The following is a 16,682-nucleotide window of genomic DNA, read 5'->3' as shown; positions in this document are numbered from 1 at the left end:
AAAAATCTATTATATTTAACTAAACATATATTTTTATACTCAGTAAATAAAATTTATATTAAATTTGAATAGGATAAGTATTACTCGTAAAAAAGTAAATTCTTAGAAATGTATTTTTAGAATAAATTAAGTAAATTTGTCAAAAAATAAAACTTTTCTTAAAAAATATCTTTTACTGTAAATATATGATTAAAAAAATAGTATTTTTTTTTTTTTTCTTAAATTGTAATTAATTTATTTGACTTTTAAATGTGATTTTTATAAGATTTATTATTATAATTTATTCAATGTAAATACCTATTTTCAATTTTTCTTTTGAGTTTAAGTATTTTATAAATTTTTTTTATTTTTTTTCAAAAGTTGAAAAAGTAATTTTTTTTAAAATATAGTTATAACAAAAAATAAATATATACATACATTGTATAAATATTTTTCAATAACAAAAATAAAAAAAAAAATTAAGTTATAAAAAAGTATATTAGAAAAATCAAAAAAGTTATATATAAGAGAAAAATATACACAAACAAAAATTAGTTTTATATTAAGTGAAAAATTGTAACAAATCTAGTATACTGCATGAAAAATACATGCGTATAATAATTTTTAATTTATATAGTTTTTTTTTTTTTGTATCATAGAGATATATCTTTATAATATACGAAGATTTATATTTATAAATCTTAATATACCGTATATAAAATAATTTAAAGTTTCACATAATTTACAAAGATTGGTAATTTAGAAAAAAAAAATTAAAAAAATCCTTTAACATTAAATGTATATCATTTATAATTTTTATGTGCTTTAAAATAAAAATATTTAATTTTTTCTCATAATTTAAAGATAAATTAAATCTAAATAAAATATTTTTAAAATAACCTTATCCGATTTATTATATTATTTATTTATTTGTAAATTAAAATTCTTATTTTATTTTTTAAAGATTTAAAAATATTATTCCTATCTAAAGTAACCATAATATCATGTGTAATAATAAAAAATTAGAAATTACATTTCATATATGAAAATAATTTTCTACTTTAAAAATATAAGAAAATAATATAAGTTATATTAATATCTAAATAAATATTACAAATCCATAATTTAGTGTTATTGAAAATTGAAACAATTTTACACTTGAATTAACAACTTCCACTTCAATATTATTCTATAAATATATTAATATGAAAACGTTAACTTTATATTTAAAAATTACTATATTCCTTCTTTTAATTTGGATGTTTCAATGTTTTTATAACGTAAGCTAAAATTTTTACAAAAAATATACATATAGATATATTTTATTTCTAATTATTTTTAACATTTCATTTGATTTACTATTCTAACATAAGAAACATTCTCTTTAAAAATTTTTATTTAATCCATAGTATGATTCTTATAAAACATTGATTGATAAAAATATATTTCAAACAAAAAATGAGTTAAAATATGAAAGAGCATTAGCAGAGGGTGACATAGCAGGTAAAGAGCAAACTAACGCTGCAGGATGTCTAGAAGAATGTTCATTAGATAATAAAAAAAACGAATGTAAAAGTCCGGTTCAATACGAGAATCCTTGCGATGAATGGCATAATGTCATTAGTCCATTTTTACGGAAGCAATTTGATGAAGAAGCAAGAGAAATGGACCCTAAATGGAGAGACCAAAAATGGAATAATGAATGGAATGAAATTTCAGCTAACAAAGTTAGTGATCTATCTTCAATATATCATCAACAAGATATTTCAGAAGAAGAAAAAAAAAAAAAAATTGATAGTGTTAAGAAAGATCTCTACAAACTATTTATAAATTTTTTAGACAAATTTAAGAAAGAGATGATAGACAATAAAACAGAATCCGAATATATGAAGGAGACGATAGACAATAAAAAAGAATCCGAATCTATGAAAGAGATGATAGAGAATAAAAACGAATCCGAATCTAATGAGGAGACGATAGACAATAAAACAGAATCCGAATCTATGAAGGAGACGATAGACAATAAAACAGAATCCGAATCTAAGAATGAAAACGGAAAAAATAAAATAAAAAATAAGAAATCAAATATTTTGAAATTTCTTTTTAAGATGTTTGATAACCATTAAGAAAATAAAAAGTAATGTTTTAGCAGAGAATATAGGATTATTCATGCGCAAGATCTAGTTAAAATAAAGGAAAATTAATATTTTGTCTAAATTTTTTTTTATAGAGATATATTTTATTTATTAAAAAAAAAAAAAAATTAAAAGAGAAAAATTTTTTAGAAATAAAAAATTTCATGAGAATATTTTTAATTTTTAAGAATAAAATTTTTGTTAAGTGATATTAATATAATTAAAATATTTTTTTATTATTTATGTATTTTTATTATTTTTAAAAGCAGTGAACTTAAATTAGTGATAATTACTTATGAAAAATAATATATATTTTGTACTTAAATATTAATAATTAATGAGAATATATGTTTTTAATAAAAATACATAATTTTTATCAAAGCAAATTCACAATGAACCGCATTATTGCAGTTTATATCTTTATATCATTAAAATTATATTTAAAATCCATTTAATTACTATAGAAAACTCCATATTCTCCTTATAAATTTGTTTTTCATTATTCTAGCAAATTCATTGAATGATAATTTAATAAATTAAAAATGTAAATTATAGAAAATAAATAAATCAGGTAGAAAACGTAGAGGATAAAATAGAAGAAAAAAAGCTGGATTCAGAATTATTACGAGCTTACCTAGATGACAAAAAAAAGACACAAAAAAGAAAAAAAAAAAGTTTTTATTGAGATTTATTAGAGTTAAGGATTTGATAATAAAAGGAATTGTTAACCTCTTTGAGAAAAAAATTAATAGCTGTATGGAAAATAAATAGACATGTGATTTATTAACTGGGTGTTCGGTGACTTTGCTAGAGTACTGAACAAACAAATTAATAAAGAGCATGTATAGTTTCCTCTACGGTTTTGATGCATTCATATATATTATTATATGCTTTGAACGAGTGATCCTTATTTATGTTATCTACTCAATTCAGCATTCTTTGATTTTAATAGGCATTTATTTATTTTAATAAATATCTTTATTATTATTAAAAATTTAAATCTTTATTGAATATTGATTATTATTTAATTGTAATTTATTTATTTCTTTGTTATTAATTATGTTAAGCAACTTAAATATATTGCTGTTGAATTAGCAAACCTAAGCAATTAGTAAAGATGCAAATTAATTACATGAATATTAATTACGTGAAAATTTTATTGTCATATGTATAAAATTTTCTCTCACAAATTATAAATATAAATATTATGCAAATTAAACTATTTTATGTAAATATTTTTATCTGTTAAAGATCTCATTTTTATTTGTAATAAATCTTACTCTCGATTTTTATTTTACCAACATTCTCTCCTCAATTCAATCATTTAAAAAAAAAAAAATATATTTTATTTTTTTACGTAACTCTATTTATCAAAAGGAAAAATATCTAAAAAAATTCAATAATTTTTTTTTTTTTTTCGCGTGCGCACAACCAACTACGTATTGTTCATATAGATAGTTCTTTTTATTTCCAAAAAGGTTAATAAATCCTTTTATTAACAATATAGCTAGTCTTTTTTATTAAAAAAAAGATAAATAAAGCCTTTTATTAACAATATAGATAGTCCTTTTTATTACCTAGAAGGTTAATGAAGCCTTTTATTAACCAGGTATTGAACAAAGGGATTAACAACGAGAATGCAGAGTTTATTCTACCTATTAAATGAATTTAAATTTGTTTTTAATACTATAAACCATTGAAATGTATATGCTCTCCTTCATTGAGCATTTATTATTTTTAAGAGGCATTTAATTGTTTTAATAAAAATCACTATCTTTATTAAAAATTTAAATCTTTATTTATTATAGTTTTAAATTACCCTTATTTTATCTAAAATGTTATAATTAATGTTTAGCAATTCAATTTCATTTCTCTCAAATTAATAAACATAAATAATTAAAAAAAAAAAAAAAAATATAAATGATACAAAACACTAAAATTTTGTTATATAAATTTAAACAAAATATACCTCAAGAAGCTCGGTGACAACAATTCATTCTTCTATATTTGGATAATAAAACATATTATTGAACTTTTTGAGAATAAAAAACAGTTTATATATGGAAAATAAATAGACATGCAAGCGATAGATAAAAAAAAAAAAAATTAATTATTAATGTTTTTTTATTTTCTTTTTGGTAAATTTTAAATACATAAAAAAATATATTTTGATTTTATCAAATGATTTAATGACTGAAAAATTGAATAGAAGAGTTGTTAAATAAAAAGTTTAATTGAAGTATACTATAATTTAAGTTCATGTAAGAAAATTTTATAACAATTATAATAAAATTTTCGTGTTAGTAATATTGCGTAGTATATTTTGTATTCTGTTACTTATTTATTTTTTTTAATTTTGGAAAAATGGATTTGAACTGTTAAACCTTACTCATAACATTATAAATAAAATATATATAATTAATATCTATAATCAATAAGGTTTTAAATTTTTAATAAAAATTTAGTATTTTTATTAAAATAAATAATTGCCTCTTAAATAAAATAAATATATATTTAGGAAGATTATATATATAAAGCAGTTTACTGGTTTATAGCATTAAAACGTAACATAAATTCATTAAATTAGCAGAGAAAATTCTATCTTCTCTTTATTAATATGTTTGTTCAATACTCTAGCAAAGTTATTGAATAAGAAATAAATAAAATAATATTTCAACTGAAAAATTAATCATTTCAAAAAAGAAGTAAATATATATTTTTTTTGTATTTAAAAATTAGAAAAATAATATAAAGTAATTAACAATTATTTTTTAATTTTTTTTTTTGCACCTAGAATTTGCATGTATAACTATATATTTTCCATACAACTATTATTGTTCATTTTCAAAAAGGTTAATAATGCAGTTTATTAACGAACATGCAATAGTTAAGTAAAAAAAAAAGAAAAAAATTAGTTAATGTTTTTTTTATTTTTGTAATTTAAATACACAAAAAAATAAATTTTTACTTTTTTTAAAAGGAATTTAGTGGTCTAAAAATAGATGAAAAAGTTATTGACTAAAAAAGCTTATTGTGGAGTATTTTTGTATAAATTTTAATAAGAAAATTTTATATTAAAAATAATATAATTTTTGTGTTTTGTAGTACTTACGTAATTTAATTTGAATTTTATCAATTATTTATGCTAGTTAATTTAAGATCAATAAATTTGAATTGTTAAATATAAATCATAACATAAGTATAATAAATGTAATTAATGTTTTATTAATTTCCTATTCATAATATTGCTAGAGTATTGAAAAAAAGGATTTACAACGAGCATGTAGAGTTTCTTTTACCATTTAAATGAATTTAAATATGTTTTTAATACTATAAACCATTGAAATGTATATGCTCTCCTTCATTGAGCTTTTATTGTTTTTAAAAGGCATTTAATTATTTTAATGAAAATCCCTATTTTTATTACAAATTTAAATTTTTATTAATTATAGTTTTAAATTACATATATTTTACATATAAGGTTATGATTAATGTTTAACAATTTATATTCACTTCTCGCGAATTAGCATATATAAATAACAAAACACAAAACAAGTAATACAATACTACAAACACGAAAATCTTATTATTGTTAATATAAAATTTTCTCCTTAAAATTCAAAGATAAAAATTTGTCACGAAAAAACTTTTTATCAATTTTTCTTCTATTTTTTAATAACTTGAATATTTTTTTCACATTATTCAATTCTTTTTTTCATGTCTATTTATTTTCCATACAGCTATTAATTTTTTTCTCAAAAAGGCTAACAATTCCTTTTATTATCAAATATTTAACTCTAATTATTCTCAATAAAGACTTTTTTTTTATCCTTTTTGTGTCTTTTTTTTATCATCTAGGTAAGCTGGTAATAATTCTGCATCCACCTTTTTTTTTTCTATTTTATCCTCTACGTTTTCTACATGATTTATTTATTTTCTATAATTTACATTTTTAATTTATTAAATTATCATTCAATGAATTTGCTAGAGTAATGAAAAACAAATTATTAAAGAGAATATGGAGTTTTCTCTAGTAATTAAATGGATTTTAAATCTAAGTTTAATGATATAAACATATGAACTGCAATAATGCGATTCATTGTGAATTTACTTTGATAAAATTATGTATTTTTATTAAAAACATATATACTCATTAATTATTAATTTTTAAGTACAAAATATTTATGGCTTCTTACAAGTAATTTTAAGTAATTTAAGTTTACTACTTTTAAAAATAATAAAAATACTTAAAAAATAAAAGAAAATTTTAATTATATTAATATCACTTAACGAAAATTTTATTCATAAAAATTAAAAAATATTCTCATGAAATTTTTTCTTTCTAAAAAATTTTTCTCATTTAATTTTTTTTTTTTTAAAAAATAAAATATATCTCTATACAAAAAATTTAAACAAAATATTAATTTTTCTTTTTTTTAACTAGATCTTGCGAAGGAATAATCCTATATTCTCTGTTAAAACATTAATTTTTATTTTCTTAATGGTTATCAAACCTCTTAAAAAGAAATTTCAAAATATTTGATTTATTCTTTTTTATTTTATTTTTTCCCTTCTCATTCTTAGATTCGGATTCTGTTTTATTGTCTATCATCTCTTTCTTAGATTTGGATTCTGTTATATTATCTCTCATCTCTTTATTAGATTCTGATTCTGTTTTATTGTCTCTCATATCTTTCTTAGATTCGGATTCTGTTTTATTATCTGTCAATTCTTTCTTAGATTCGGATTCTGTTTTATTGTCCTTTATATCTTTCTTAGATTCGGATTCCGTTTCATTGTCTCTCACCTCTTTCTTAGATTCGGAGTCTGTTTCATTGTCTATCATCTCTTTTTTAGATTCGGATTCTGTTTTATTGTCCTCTATATCTTTCATAGGTTCGGATTCTGTTTTATTGTCTCTCATCTCTTTCATACATTTGTCTAAAAAATTCATAAATAGTTTGTAGAGTTCTATCTTAACATTATCAATTAATTTTTTTTTTTCTTCTTCTGAAATATCTTGTCGATGATATATTGAAGACAGATCATTAGCTTTGTCAGCGGAAATATTATTCCATTCATTATTCCATTTTTGGTCTCTCCAATTAGGGTCCATTTCACTTGTTCTTTTATTAAATTGCTCCCACAATTTTGGAGTAATGACTTTATGCCATTGATCGTACGGATTCTCGCATTTAGCTGAATTTTCCCATTTGTTTTTTTTATTATCTAATGGATATTCTCCTATGCAATCTTCACCGTAAGTTTGCTTTTTTCCTGCTATGTCACCCTCTGATAACACTCTTTCATATTTTAACTTATTTTTTGTTTGCATTATATTCTTATCAATCAAAGTTTTATAGGAATCACACTGTGGATTAAATAAAAATTTTTTAAAGGAATGTTTCTTTTGTTTGAATAGTAAATCAAATGGAATGTTAAAAATAATTAGAAATAAAATATATCTATATGTATATATTTTGTAAAAATTATAACTTACGTTAAAAAAACATTGATACATCCAAATTAAAAGAAGGAATGTAGTAATTTTTAAATATAAAGTTAATGTTTTCATATTAAAATATTTATAGAATAATATTGAAGTGGAAGTTGTTAATTCAAGTGTAAAATTGTTTCAATTTTCAATAACACTAAATTATGGATTTGTAATATTAATTTAGACATTATTAAAACTTGTATTAATATCTTAAATTCTCAAAATAGAAAATTATTTTCATATATGATATGTAATTTCTAATTTTTTATTATTACATATGATATTATGGTTACTTTAGATGGAAATAATATTCTTAATTCCTTAAAAAAATACAATAAGAATGTTAATTTACAAATAAATAAAAAATATAATAAATCGGATAAAGTTATTTTAAAAATATTTTATTAAAATTATATTTATCTTTATATTATGTAAAAAAATTAAATATTTTTAATTTAATGAACATAAAAATTATAAATGATATACGTTTAATGTTAAAGGATTTTTTTAATTTTTTTTTTCTAAATTATTAATCTCTGTGAATTATGTCGAACTTAATATTATTTTAAATACGGTATATTATGATTTATAAATATAAATCTTAATATATTATAGAGATATATCTCCATCAAAAAAAGAAAAAAAAACTCTATAAATTAAAAATTTTTATACGCATGTATTTTTCATGCAGTATACTACATTTGTCACAATTTTTCAGTTAATATAAAACTAGTTTTTGTTTGTGTATATTTTTCTTTTAAATGTAGCTTTATTGATTTTTCTAATATACTCTTTTTTATTTTAATTCTTTTTTTTTTTATTTTTATTATTGATAAATGTTTATACAATATATGTATAAATTTTTTTTAATTATAACTATTTTTTAAAAAAATTACTTTTTCAACTATTTCAAAAAAAATAAAAAAAATTTATGAAGTACTTAAACTCAAAAGAAAAACTGAAAATAGGTATTTATTTTAAAGAAATTATAATAATGAATCTTATAAAAAGCACATTTAAAAGTCAATGAAATTAATTACAATTTAAAAAAAAAAAAAAAAAATACTATTTTTTTAATTATATATTTACAGTAAAATATATTTTTTAAAAAAAGTTTTATTTTTTGACCAATTTACTTAATTTATTCTAAAAATACATTTTTATGAATTTACTTTTTTACGAGTAATGCTTATCAGTTTCAAATTTAATATAAATGTTATTTACTGAATATAAAAATATATCTTTAGTTAAATTTAATAGATTTTTTCTCGTAAAATTCAAAAGAATGCATTTTCTTTTTGATAAATAAAATATAAATAAATAATGATAAAGCAGAATTATAAAATAACTTTCTGCATATGTATTATTATAATGTTATAATTATATATATAAAAAAATTGTTTTTTTTTTCTTTTTTTTTTTTTTTTGCCTTTATATATTTATTTGATAAGTGTTGTCGATTATTACGATGTACTTATTTTCTTTTTTATTTTTAGTTTTATATATATATAGCACAATTTTTTATTTTTCATTTACGTTGAAATTTAGGTATGTCATTTATGTAGTATTGATTTATTAACTGGGTGTTCGGTGACTTTGCTAGAGTACTGTACAAACAAATTAATAAAGAGCATGTAATGTTGCCTCTGCGATTTTAATGTATTTTTATATATATTTTTATATGCTTTGAACGAATGATCCTTATTTATATTATCTACTTCATTCAGCATTCTTTGATTCAAATAGGCATTCATTTACTTTAATAAAAACCCTATTTTTTAATAAAAATTTAAATCAATATTGAATATTGATTATTATATAATTGTAATTTATTTATTTCTTTGTTATGAGTTATATTCATTAATTTAAATATATTGCTTTTGAATTATATAACCGAAACAATTAGTAAAAATACAAATTAATTATATTAATATTAATTACGTGAAAATTTTATTGTCATATGTATAAAATTTTCTCTCACAAATTAAAAATATAAATATTATGCAAATTAAACTCTTTTATATGTAAATGTCTTTTATCTGTTTAAGATCTCATTTTTATTGGTACTAAATCTTACTCCCGATTTTTATTTTACCAATTTTCTCTCTTTCATTAAATCTTTTTAAAAAAAATAAATATATTTTCTTTTTTGTGTGCGTGACCAATTACGTATTCTTCATATAGCTATCCTTTTTATTACCAAAAAGGTTAATGAAGCCTTTTATTAACCATAAAGAGAAAATATAATTTACTCTACTAATTTAATGAATTTATGTTAAGTTTTAATATTATTAACCAATATACTGTTCTATATACAAAGTTTTCCTAAATGAAAATTTATTGTTTTTAAGAGGCAATTATTTACTTTAATAAAAATACTAAATTTTTAATAAAAATTTGAAACCTCATTGATTATTGATATTAACTATATGTATTTTATTTATAAGGTTATAAGTTATATTTAACAATTCAAATGCATTTTTCCGAAATTAGCAAATATAATTAAGTAGTAGAATACGAAATAAAATACGCAATAGTACTAACACGAAATTTTTATTATCATTGTTATAAAATTTTCTTACATAAATTTAAAACATAGTATACTTCAAGAAACTTGTTAGTTAACAACTCTTCTTTTCAATTTTTAATTCATTAAATCATTTTTAAAAATAAAAATATATTTTTTTATGTATTTTAAATTTACCAAAAAGAAAATAAAAAAAAATTAATAATTAATTTTTTTTTTTTTTTACTATCGCTTGCATAACTATTTATTTTCCATACAGAAACTATTTTTTATTCTCAAAAAGTCTAATAATACTTTTTATTATACAAATATAGAAGAAATAATTGTTGTCACGAAGATTCTTGAAATATATTTTGTTTAAATATATATAATAAAATTTTAGTTTTTTGTATTATTTGTATAATTTATTTTTTTAATTATTTATGTTTATTAATTTGAGAGAAATGAATTTGAATTGCTAAAAGTTAATTATAGCATTAATGGTCAATAAAAGGCTTCATTAACCTTTTTGGTAATAAAAAGGACTAGCTATATGAAGAATACGTAGTTGGTTGTGCACACGCAAAAAAAAAGAAAAAAATTATTGAATTTTTTTTCATATTTTTCTTTTAATAAATGAAGATACGTAAAAAAAAAATATACTTATTATTTTTTTAAATGATTTAAATGGTGAGAGAAAATTGTTAAAATAAAAATAGAGAGTAACATTTAGTACCAATAAAAATGAGATCTTAAATAGATAATGTTTACATAAAAGAGTTTCATTTTCATAATATTTATATTTTTAATTTGTGAGAGAAAAATTTATACATATGACAATAAAATTTTCACGTAATTAATATTCATATAATTAATTTCCATTTTTACTAATTGTTTATGTTTGTTAATTCAACAGCAATATGTATTAATTGCTGAATGTAACTCATAACAAAGAAATAAATAAATAACAATTAAATCATAATCAATATTTAATAAGGATTTAAATTTTTATTAAAAATAAGGATTTTTATTAAACTAAATAAATGCCTAATGAAATAAAAGAATTCTGAACTATGTAGAGGACGTAATTAAGAATCATTCGTTCAAAGCATATAAAAGTATATATAAATACATCAAAATCGTATAGGCAGCTATACATGTTCTTTATTAATTTGTTCGTTCAGTATTCTAATAAAGTTACCGAACACCCAGTTAATAAAAAAACTTTACATGCTCTTTATTAATTTGTTTGTTAAGTACTCTAGCAAAGTCATCGAACACCCAATTAATAAATCATAACTACAAAATATTTATTGCTTTTTATAAGTAATTTTCAGTTATTTAAGTTCACTGGTTTTAAAAATAATAAAAATACTTAAATAACAAAAAAAATTTTAATTATATTAATATCACTAAACGAAAATTTTATTCTTAAAAATTAAAAAGTATTCTCATGAAATTCTTTTTTTTCTGAAAAATTTTTCTCTTTTAATTTTTTTTTTTTTTGTAAAAAATAAAATATATTTCTATAAAAAAAATTTAGAAAAAATATTAATTTTTCTTTTTTATAACTAGATCTTTTGCATGAATAATACTATATTCTCTGTTAAACCATTAATTTTTATTCTCGTAAAAGTTATCAAACCTATAAGTAATTTTCAAATTTTTAATTTATTTTTTTTATTTCATTTATTCCCTGCTCTTTCTTAGTTTCGGATTCTGTTTTATTTTCTCTTATCACTTCCGTAGATTCGGATTCTTTTTTATTGTCTCTCATCTCTTTCTTAGGTTCGCACTCTGTTTTATTCTTTAGCACCTCTTTCTTACATTCGAATAAAAATTTCACGTATTCTATGTAAAGTTCTTTCTTAACACTATCAATTTTTTTTTCTTTATCTTCTTCTGAAATATCTTGACGATCATATATTAAAGAAAGCTCATTAAGTTTGTAAGCTGAAATGTCATTCCATTCAACATTCCATTTTTGGTCTATCCATTTAGGGTCCATATTACTTGTTTCTCCATAAAATCGCTCCCACAATAATGGAGTATTAACTCTCTGCCATCGATCGCATGGATTCTCGTATTTATCCGGATTTTTACATTTTTTTTTTTTATTATTTAATGGACATTCTTCCAGACATCCTTTAGCGCTAGTTTGTTTTTTTCCTTCTATGTCACCCTCTGTTAATACTCTTTCATGTTTTAACTCATTTTTTGTTTGCAATATATTTTTGTCAATCAATGTTCTATAGGAATCACACTATGGATTAAATAAAAATTTATTGAAAGAATGTTTCTTGTGTTAGAATAGTAAATCAAATGGAATGTCAAGAATAATTAGAAATAAAATATATCTATATGTATATTTTTTGTAAAAATTTTAACTTACGTTATAAAAACATTGATACATCCATATTAAAAGAAGGAATGTAGTAATTTTTAAATATAAAGTTAACGTTTTCATATTAATATATTTATATAATAATATTGAAATGGACGTTGTTAATTCAGGTGTAAAATTGTTTCAATTTTCAATAACACTAAATGATGGATTTGTAATATTAATTTAAATATTATTATAACTTATATTAATTTCTTAAATTTTTAAAATAGAAAATTTTTTTGCATATATGAAATGTAAATTCTAATTTCTTATTATTACATATGATATTATGGTAACTTTAAGTAGAAATAATATTCTTAATTCATTAAAAAATAAAATAAGAATGTTAATTAACAAATAAATGAAAAATATAATAAATCGGATAAAGTAACTTTAAAAATATTTTATTAAAATATTATTTATCTTTAAATTATATAAAAAAATAAAATATTTATAAATTAACTCACATAAAAATTATAAATGATATACATTTGATGTTAAAGGATTTTTTTAATTTTTTTTTTCTAAATTATTAATCTCTGTGAATTATGTCGAACTTTAAATTATTTAATATACGGTATATTATGATTTATAAATATAAATCTTAATATATTATAGAGATATATCTCCATCAAAAAAAAAAAAAAAAACTCTATAAATTAAAAATTTTTATACGCATGTATCTTCCAAGCAGTATACTACATTTGTCACAATTTTTCAGTTAATATAAAACTAGTTTTTGTTTGTGTATATTTTTCTTTTAAATGTAGCTTTTTTGATTTTTCTAATATACTCTTTTTTATTTTAATTCTTTTTTTTTTTATTTTTATTATTGATAAATGTTTATACAATATATGTATATATTTATTTTTTGTTATAACTATTTTTTAAAAAAATTACTTTTTCGACTATTTCAAAAAAAATAAAAAAAATTTGTTAAGTACTTAAACTCAAAAGAAAAACTGAAAATAGGTATTTATTTTAAAGAAATTATAAAAATGAATCTTATAAAAAGCACATTTAAAAGTAAAATAAATTAATTACAATTTAAAAAAAAAAAATAAATACTATTTTTTTAATCACATATTTAAAGTAAATTTTTTTCAAAAAAAGTTTTTTGACAAACTTACTTTATTCTAAAAATATAATTTTATAAATTTACCTTTTTACAAGTAATACTTATCAGTTTCAAATTTAATATAAATGTTATATACTGAATATAAAAATATCTCTTTAGTTAAATATAATAGATTTTTTCTTATAAAATTCAAAAGAATGCATTTTTATAGTGATATAAAAAATATCAATAAATAAAGATAAAACAGAATTATAAAATAACTTTTTGTATATATATTATTATAATCTTCTAATAAAATATAAAAAAAAATTATTTCTTTTTTTTTTTTCCTTATATATTTATTTGATAAGTGTTGATTATTATTGAATTTTGTTTATTTTCTTTTTTATTTTTAGTTTTATATATTTATAGCACAATTTATTATTTTTCATTTTACTTGCGAAATTTAGGTAACTCATTTATATAGTATAAATGAATTCAACAACCTTCCCTTCATAATATAACTTTTTTCTTAAAAGGTTAAATTATATAAGACATCTTTGTAAATATTAATGGAGAATTTTAATAAGAAATTTTATTTTTTAAATTTAATTTGTTAGAATCATTGACGTATTATTAATAAAAAGTGGTGTTTATAAATACTATAATTTTTAATATTTTAACACTAATTTTTCTCTAAAAAATAATCATAAATTTAATAAAAATGCATTTTTTATGATTTATATTTTTTTAATATTATATATGTAGAAGTATTTCTTACAAGTAATAATATGTAAAATATAAAAGTGTCTTACATTTAACATAGATATTACATGATTTTAAAATAATTTGAATAGTGTATGTATTGGAGATATAGAAACATAAATTATCCAAGTAAAAGTTCCTGAAGTATTAAAATGATTATAATTATTATAAATAAGTTAATATTCTTAAGGAAAAGAAATTATTTATAGCTTTGATTTATTAATGGCTGTTAAATTACTTATCTCGTGTCAAAAAAATAAATTAATAAGGAAAATGTAGTGTAAACTCTACTTAAATTTAATATAAAATTTATATTTTTATTAATAAACATTAAATTTAACTTATTAGTTAATTATTTTTTTTTTAATATAAGTAACACTCTAAAATGTAATTACCTTAAAATTACATTTTAGCTTAAAATAAAAATATACATTCTATAGTAGTCTGCACATTATCCTCCAAATAAAAAAAAAAAAATTAATTTTTTTTTTGTAATAAAAAAAATATCATCATAATATATATTTTTTTTTAATTGTAAATACCCACACAAAAAAATATTATTATTTATTTATTTTTTTTTAAGTGCGCTCACATTAAGTGCAAGTATGTATGTACTTTTTTTTTTTGTTTACATACTTTTTGAATAACTATTTTAGAGCAAACATTATGATAGAAGATTGTCCTTGCGAATTAGCATGCGCAGAATAAAATGTTTTTGTTCTATTTATTCGTGCAAATATTATACAAAAAAGGTCAATTGTATTGTTTATAGAGCAATGTATTAACCAATATAAACAATATATGTAAAGCTAAATATGTTCACTATACGTCAAGAAAACATATTGACATTTAGCGGAAATAGAGTACAATGTAAAAAAAATTATTTTCAATAGTTATAACTTGTTAAATATTTGATTATTATACTAAAGGATCTATGGTATTGATTAAAACGTATTGCAAAGGCCATATAGGAATAGATTTTATTAACACTAGAAAATTATATGGATGGAAATTAAAATTTTTAGAATTTAATTTAGAATTTGAACGGATTCAAATAATTCAAAAAGGTTTGTATTATTGGATAATGAAATCAATAAATAATTACTCTAATCTTAACTACATAATTTTATTTTGCATTAAGTCATTGGAAGATTATGAAAGTTTTTGTGTTATTTCATCTTATCAAGATATAATTGATATTGTAAGAGATAAATAGTATTCCAATAGATGTAGTATGAATAAATAACTTATCTACTCACTATAAATTAGAATAATTATTTATATGAGGATGATATAAAATTTATTTTATGTATTTCCTTCATAGTAAATTTACTGGATGTTGTAGAGTCAATAAAACTTTAAAGAAAATTCTACAAAACCTTTGATAAATAATTATTATTCGATATATTGAGGAATGTGTCACGAATTTTTTAGTTTATAAGGTAATGCATAATAGACTGTTTAAGCCCAATAACCAGTAATTATTAAAATCTAATATATTTTATATGGTCTCATTAGATATCATTGGATTCAAAAAGTGGAATGAAGAAAACTACTATATTCAGATGGCTATAAATCACTATTCACTGTTTATGTTAAATATTGTCATTAGAAAGTAATGCACTACTAGTGATACAACTTCTATGACTACAAACATCTAAATTCCTATATTTGAATTTCCCAGTAGTATTATTATAGATCGTGGTTCTATTTAAATGAGTTAAGAACTTCATAAATAGGTTACAGGATAATTACAAATAAAATTGTACCATGAAAATACTCATTATTCTCAAAGGAATGGTAATAATGAAAGATTTCGTAATAGTCCTAATTATATACTTAATATCATATATGTAGAAAATGATATACCTGTTGGTGAAATGATAAAAAAAGAATTATTGATATTTATTAATAGACCTCACGGATTTATAGGTTAATAAAAGGCTTTATTAGCCTTTTTAGAAAATAAAAGGACTAGTTAAATGAAGAATATGAAGTTGGTCATGCACACTAAAAAAAAAAAAAAAATATGATCAATTTTTTTTGTTTGTATTTTTTTTATAAAAATAAGACCGTCAGGAAAAAAAAAATTTATCAAAAAAAATCAATTGGAAAAAGATTTTTTACGAATAAATAAAAAATAAAAAAAAAAAAAAAAAAAAGAAAGATTTTTTTTTGGGTGGAATGAAATATGATTTTAATGAATTTTGTAAGATAAAATTTTATATATACAACAATAAAATTTTCACGTAATTAATATTAATATAATTAATTTGTATTTTTACTAATTGTTTATGTTTGTTAATTCAACAGCAATATATTTAAATTGCTGAATATAACTCATAACAAAGAAATAA

The 16,682-nt window shown here is 18.9% G+C and overlaps 3 protein-coding genes across 3 annotated transcripts, besides 6 other annotated features; 1 reads left to right on the top strand and 2 right to left on the bottom strand.

The window, feature by feature from the left end:
• Positions 1-1,184: 1,184 nt before the first annotated feature.
• Positions 1,185-2,105, top strand: PGAL8A_00188000 (fam-g protein; the record flags this gene model as incomplete). The annotated part of the gene is made up of 2 exons (XM_028670563.1): positions 1,185-1,259; positions 1,389-2,105. 2 exons carry the CDS (start codon positions 1,185-1,187, stop codon positions 2,103-2,105), a joined length of 792 nt encoding a protein of 263 aa, XP_028527303.1.
• Positions 2,106-2,890: 785 nt separating this feature from the next.
• Positions 2,891-3,304: a repeat region.
• A 1,039-nt stretch (positions 3,305-4,343) lies between these two features.
• Positions 4,344-4,815: a repeat region.
• A 517-nt stretch (positions 4,816-5,332) lies between these two features.
• Positions 5,333-5,789: a repeat region.
• An 823-nt stretch (positions 5,790-6,612) lies between these two features.
• On the bottom strand, positions 6,613-7,689 carry PGAL8A_00187900 (fam-g protein; the record flags this gene model as incomplete). Its single annotated transcript, XM_028670562.1, has 2 exons — positions 6,613-7,485; positions 7,615-7,689. 2 exons carry the CDS (start codon positions 7,687-7,689, stop codon positions 6,613-6,615), a joined length of 948 nt encoding a protein of 315 aa, XP_028527302.1.
• A 1,488-nt stretch (positions 7,690-9,177) lies between these two features.
• Positions 9,178-9,722: a repeat region.
• A 1,200-nt stretch (positions 9,723-10,922) lies between these two features.
• Positions 10,923-11,337: a repeat region.
• A 446-nt stretch (positions 11,338-11,783) lies between these two features.
• On the bottom strand, positions 11,784-12,584 carry PGAL8A_00187800 (fam-g protein; the record flags this gene model as incomplete). Its single annotated transcript, XM_028670561.1, has 2 exons — positions 11,784-12,380; positions 12,510-12,584. 2 exons carry the CDS (start codon positions 12,582-12,584, stop codon positions 11,784-11,786), a joined length of 672 nt encoding a protein of 223 aa, XP_028527301.1.
• A 2,512-nt stretch (positions 12,585-15,096) lies between these two features.
• Positions 15,097-16,682: part of a repeat region that runs on past the window's edge.

The sequence above is a fragment of the Plasmodium gallinaceum genome (genome assembly GCF_900005855.1).
Source record: "Plasmodium gallinaceum strain 8A genome assembly, contig: PGAL8A_v1_71, whole genome shotgun sequence".
Taxonomy (NCBI): Eukaryota; Apicomplexa; class Aconoidasida; order Haemosporida; family Plasmodiidae; genus Plasmodium; species Plasmodium gallinaceum.
The sequence above is the reverse complement of the archived record's forward strand: the minus strand, read 5'-3'. Positions and strand labels throughout refer to the sequence as shown.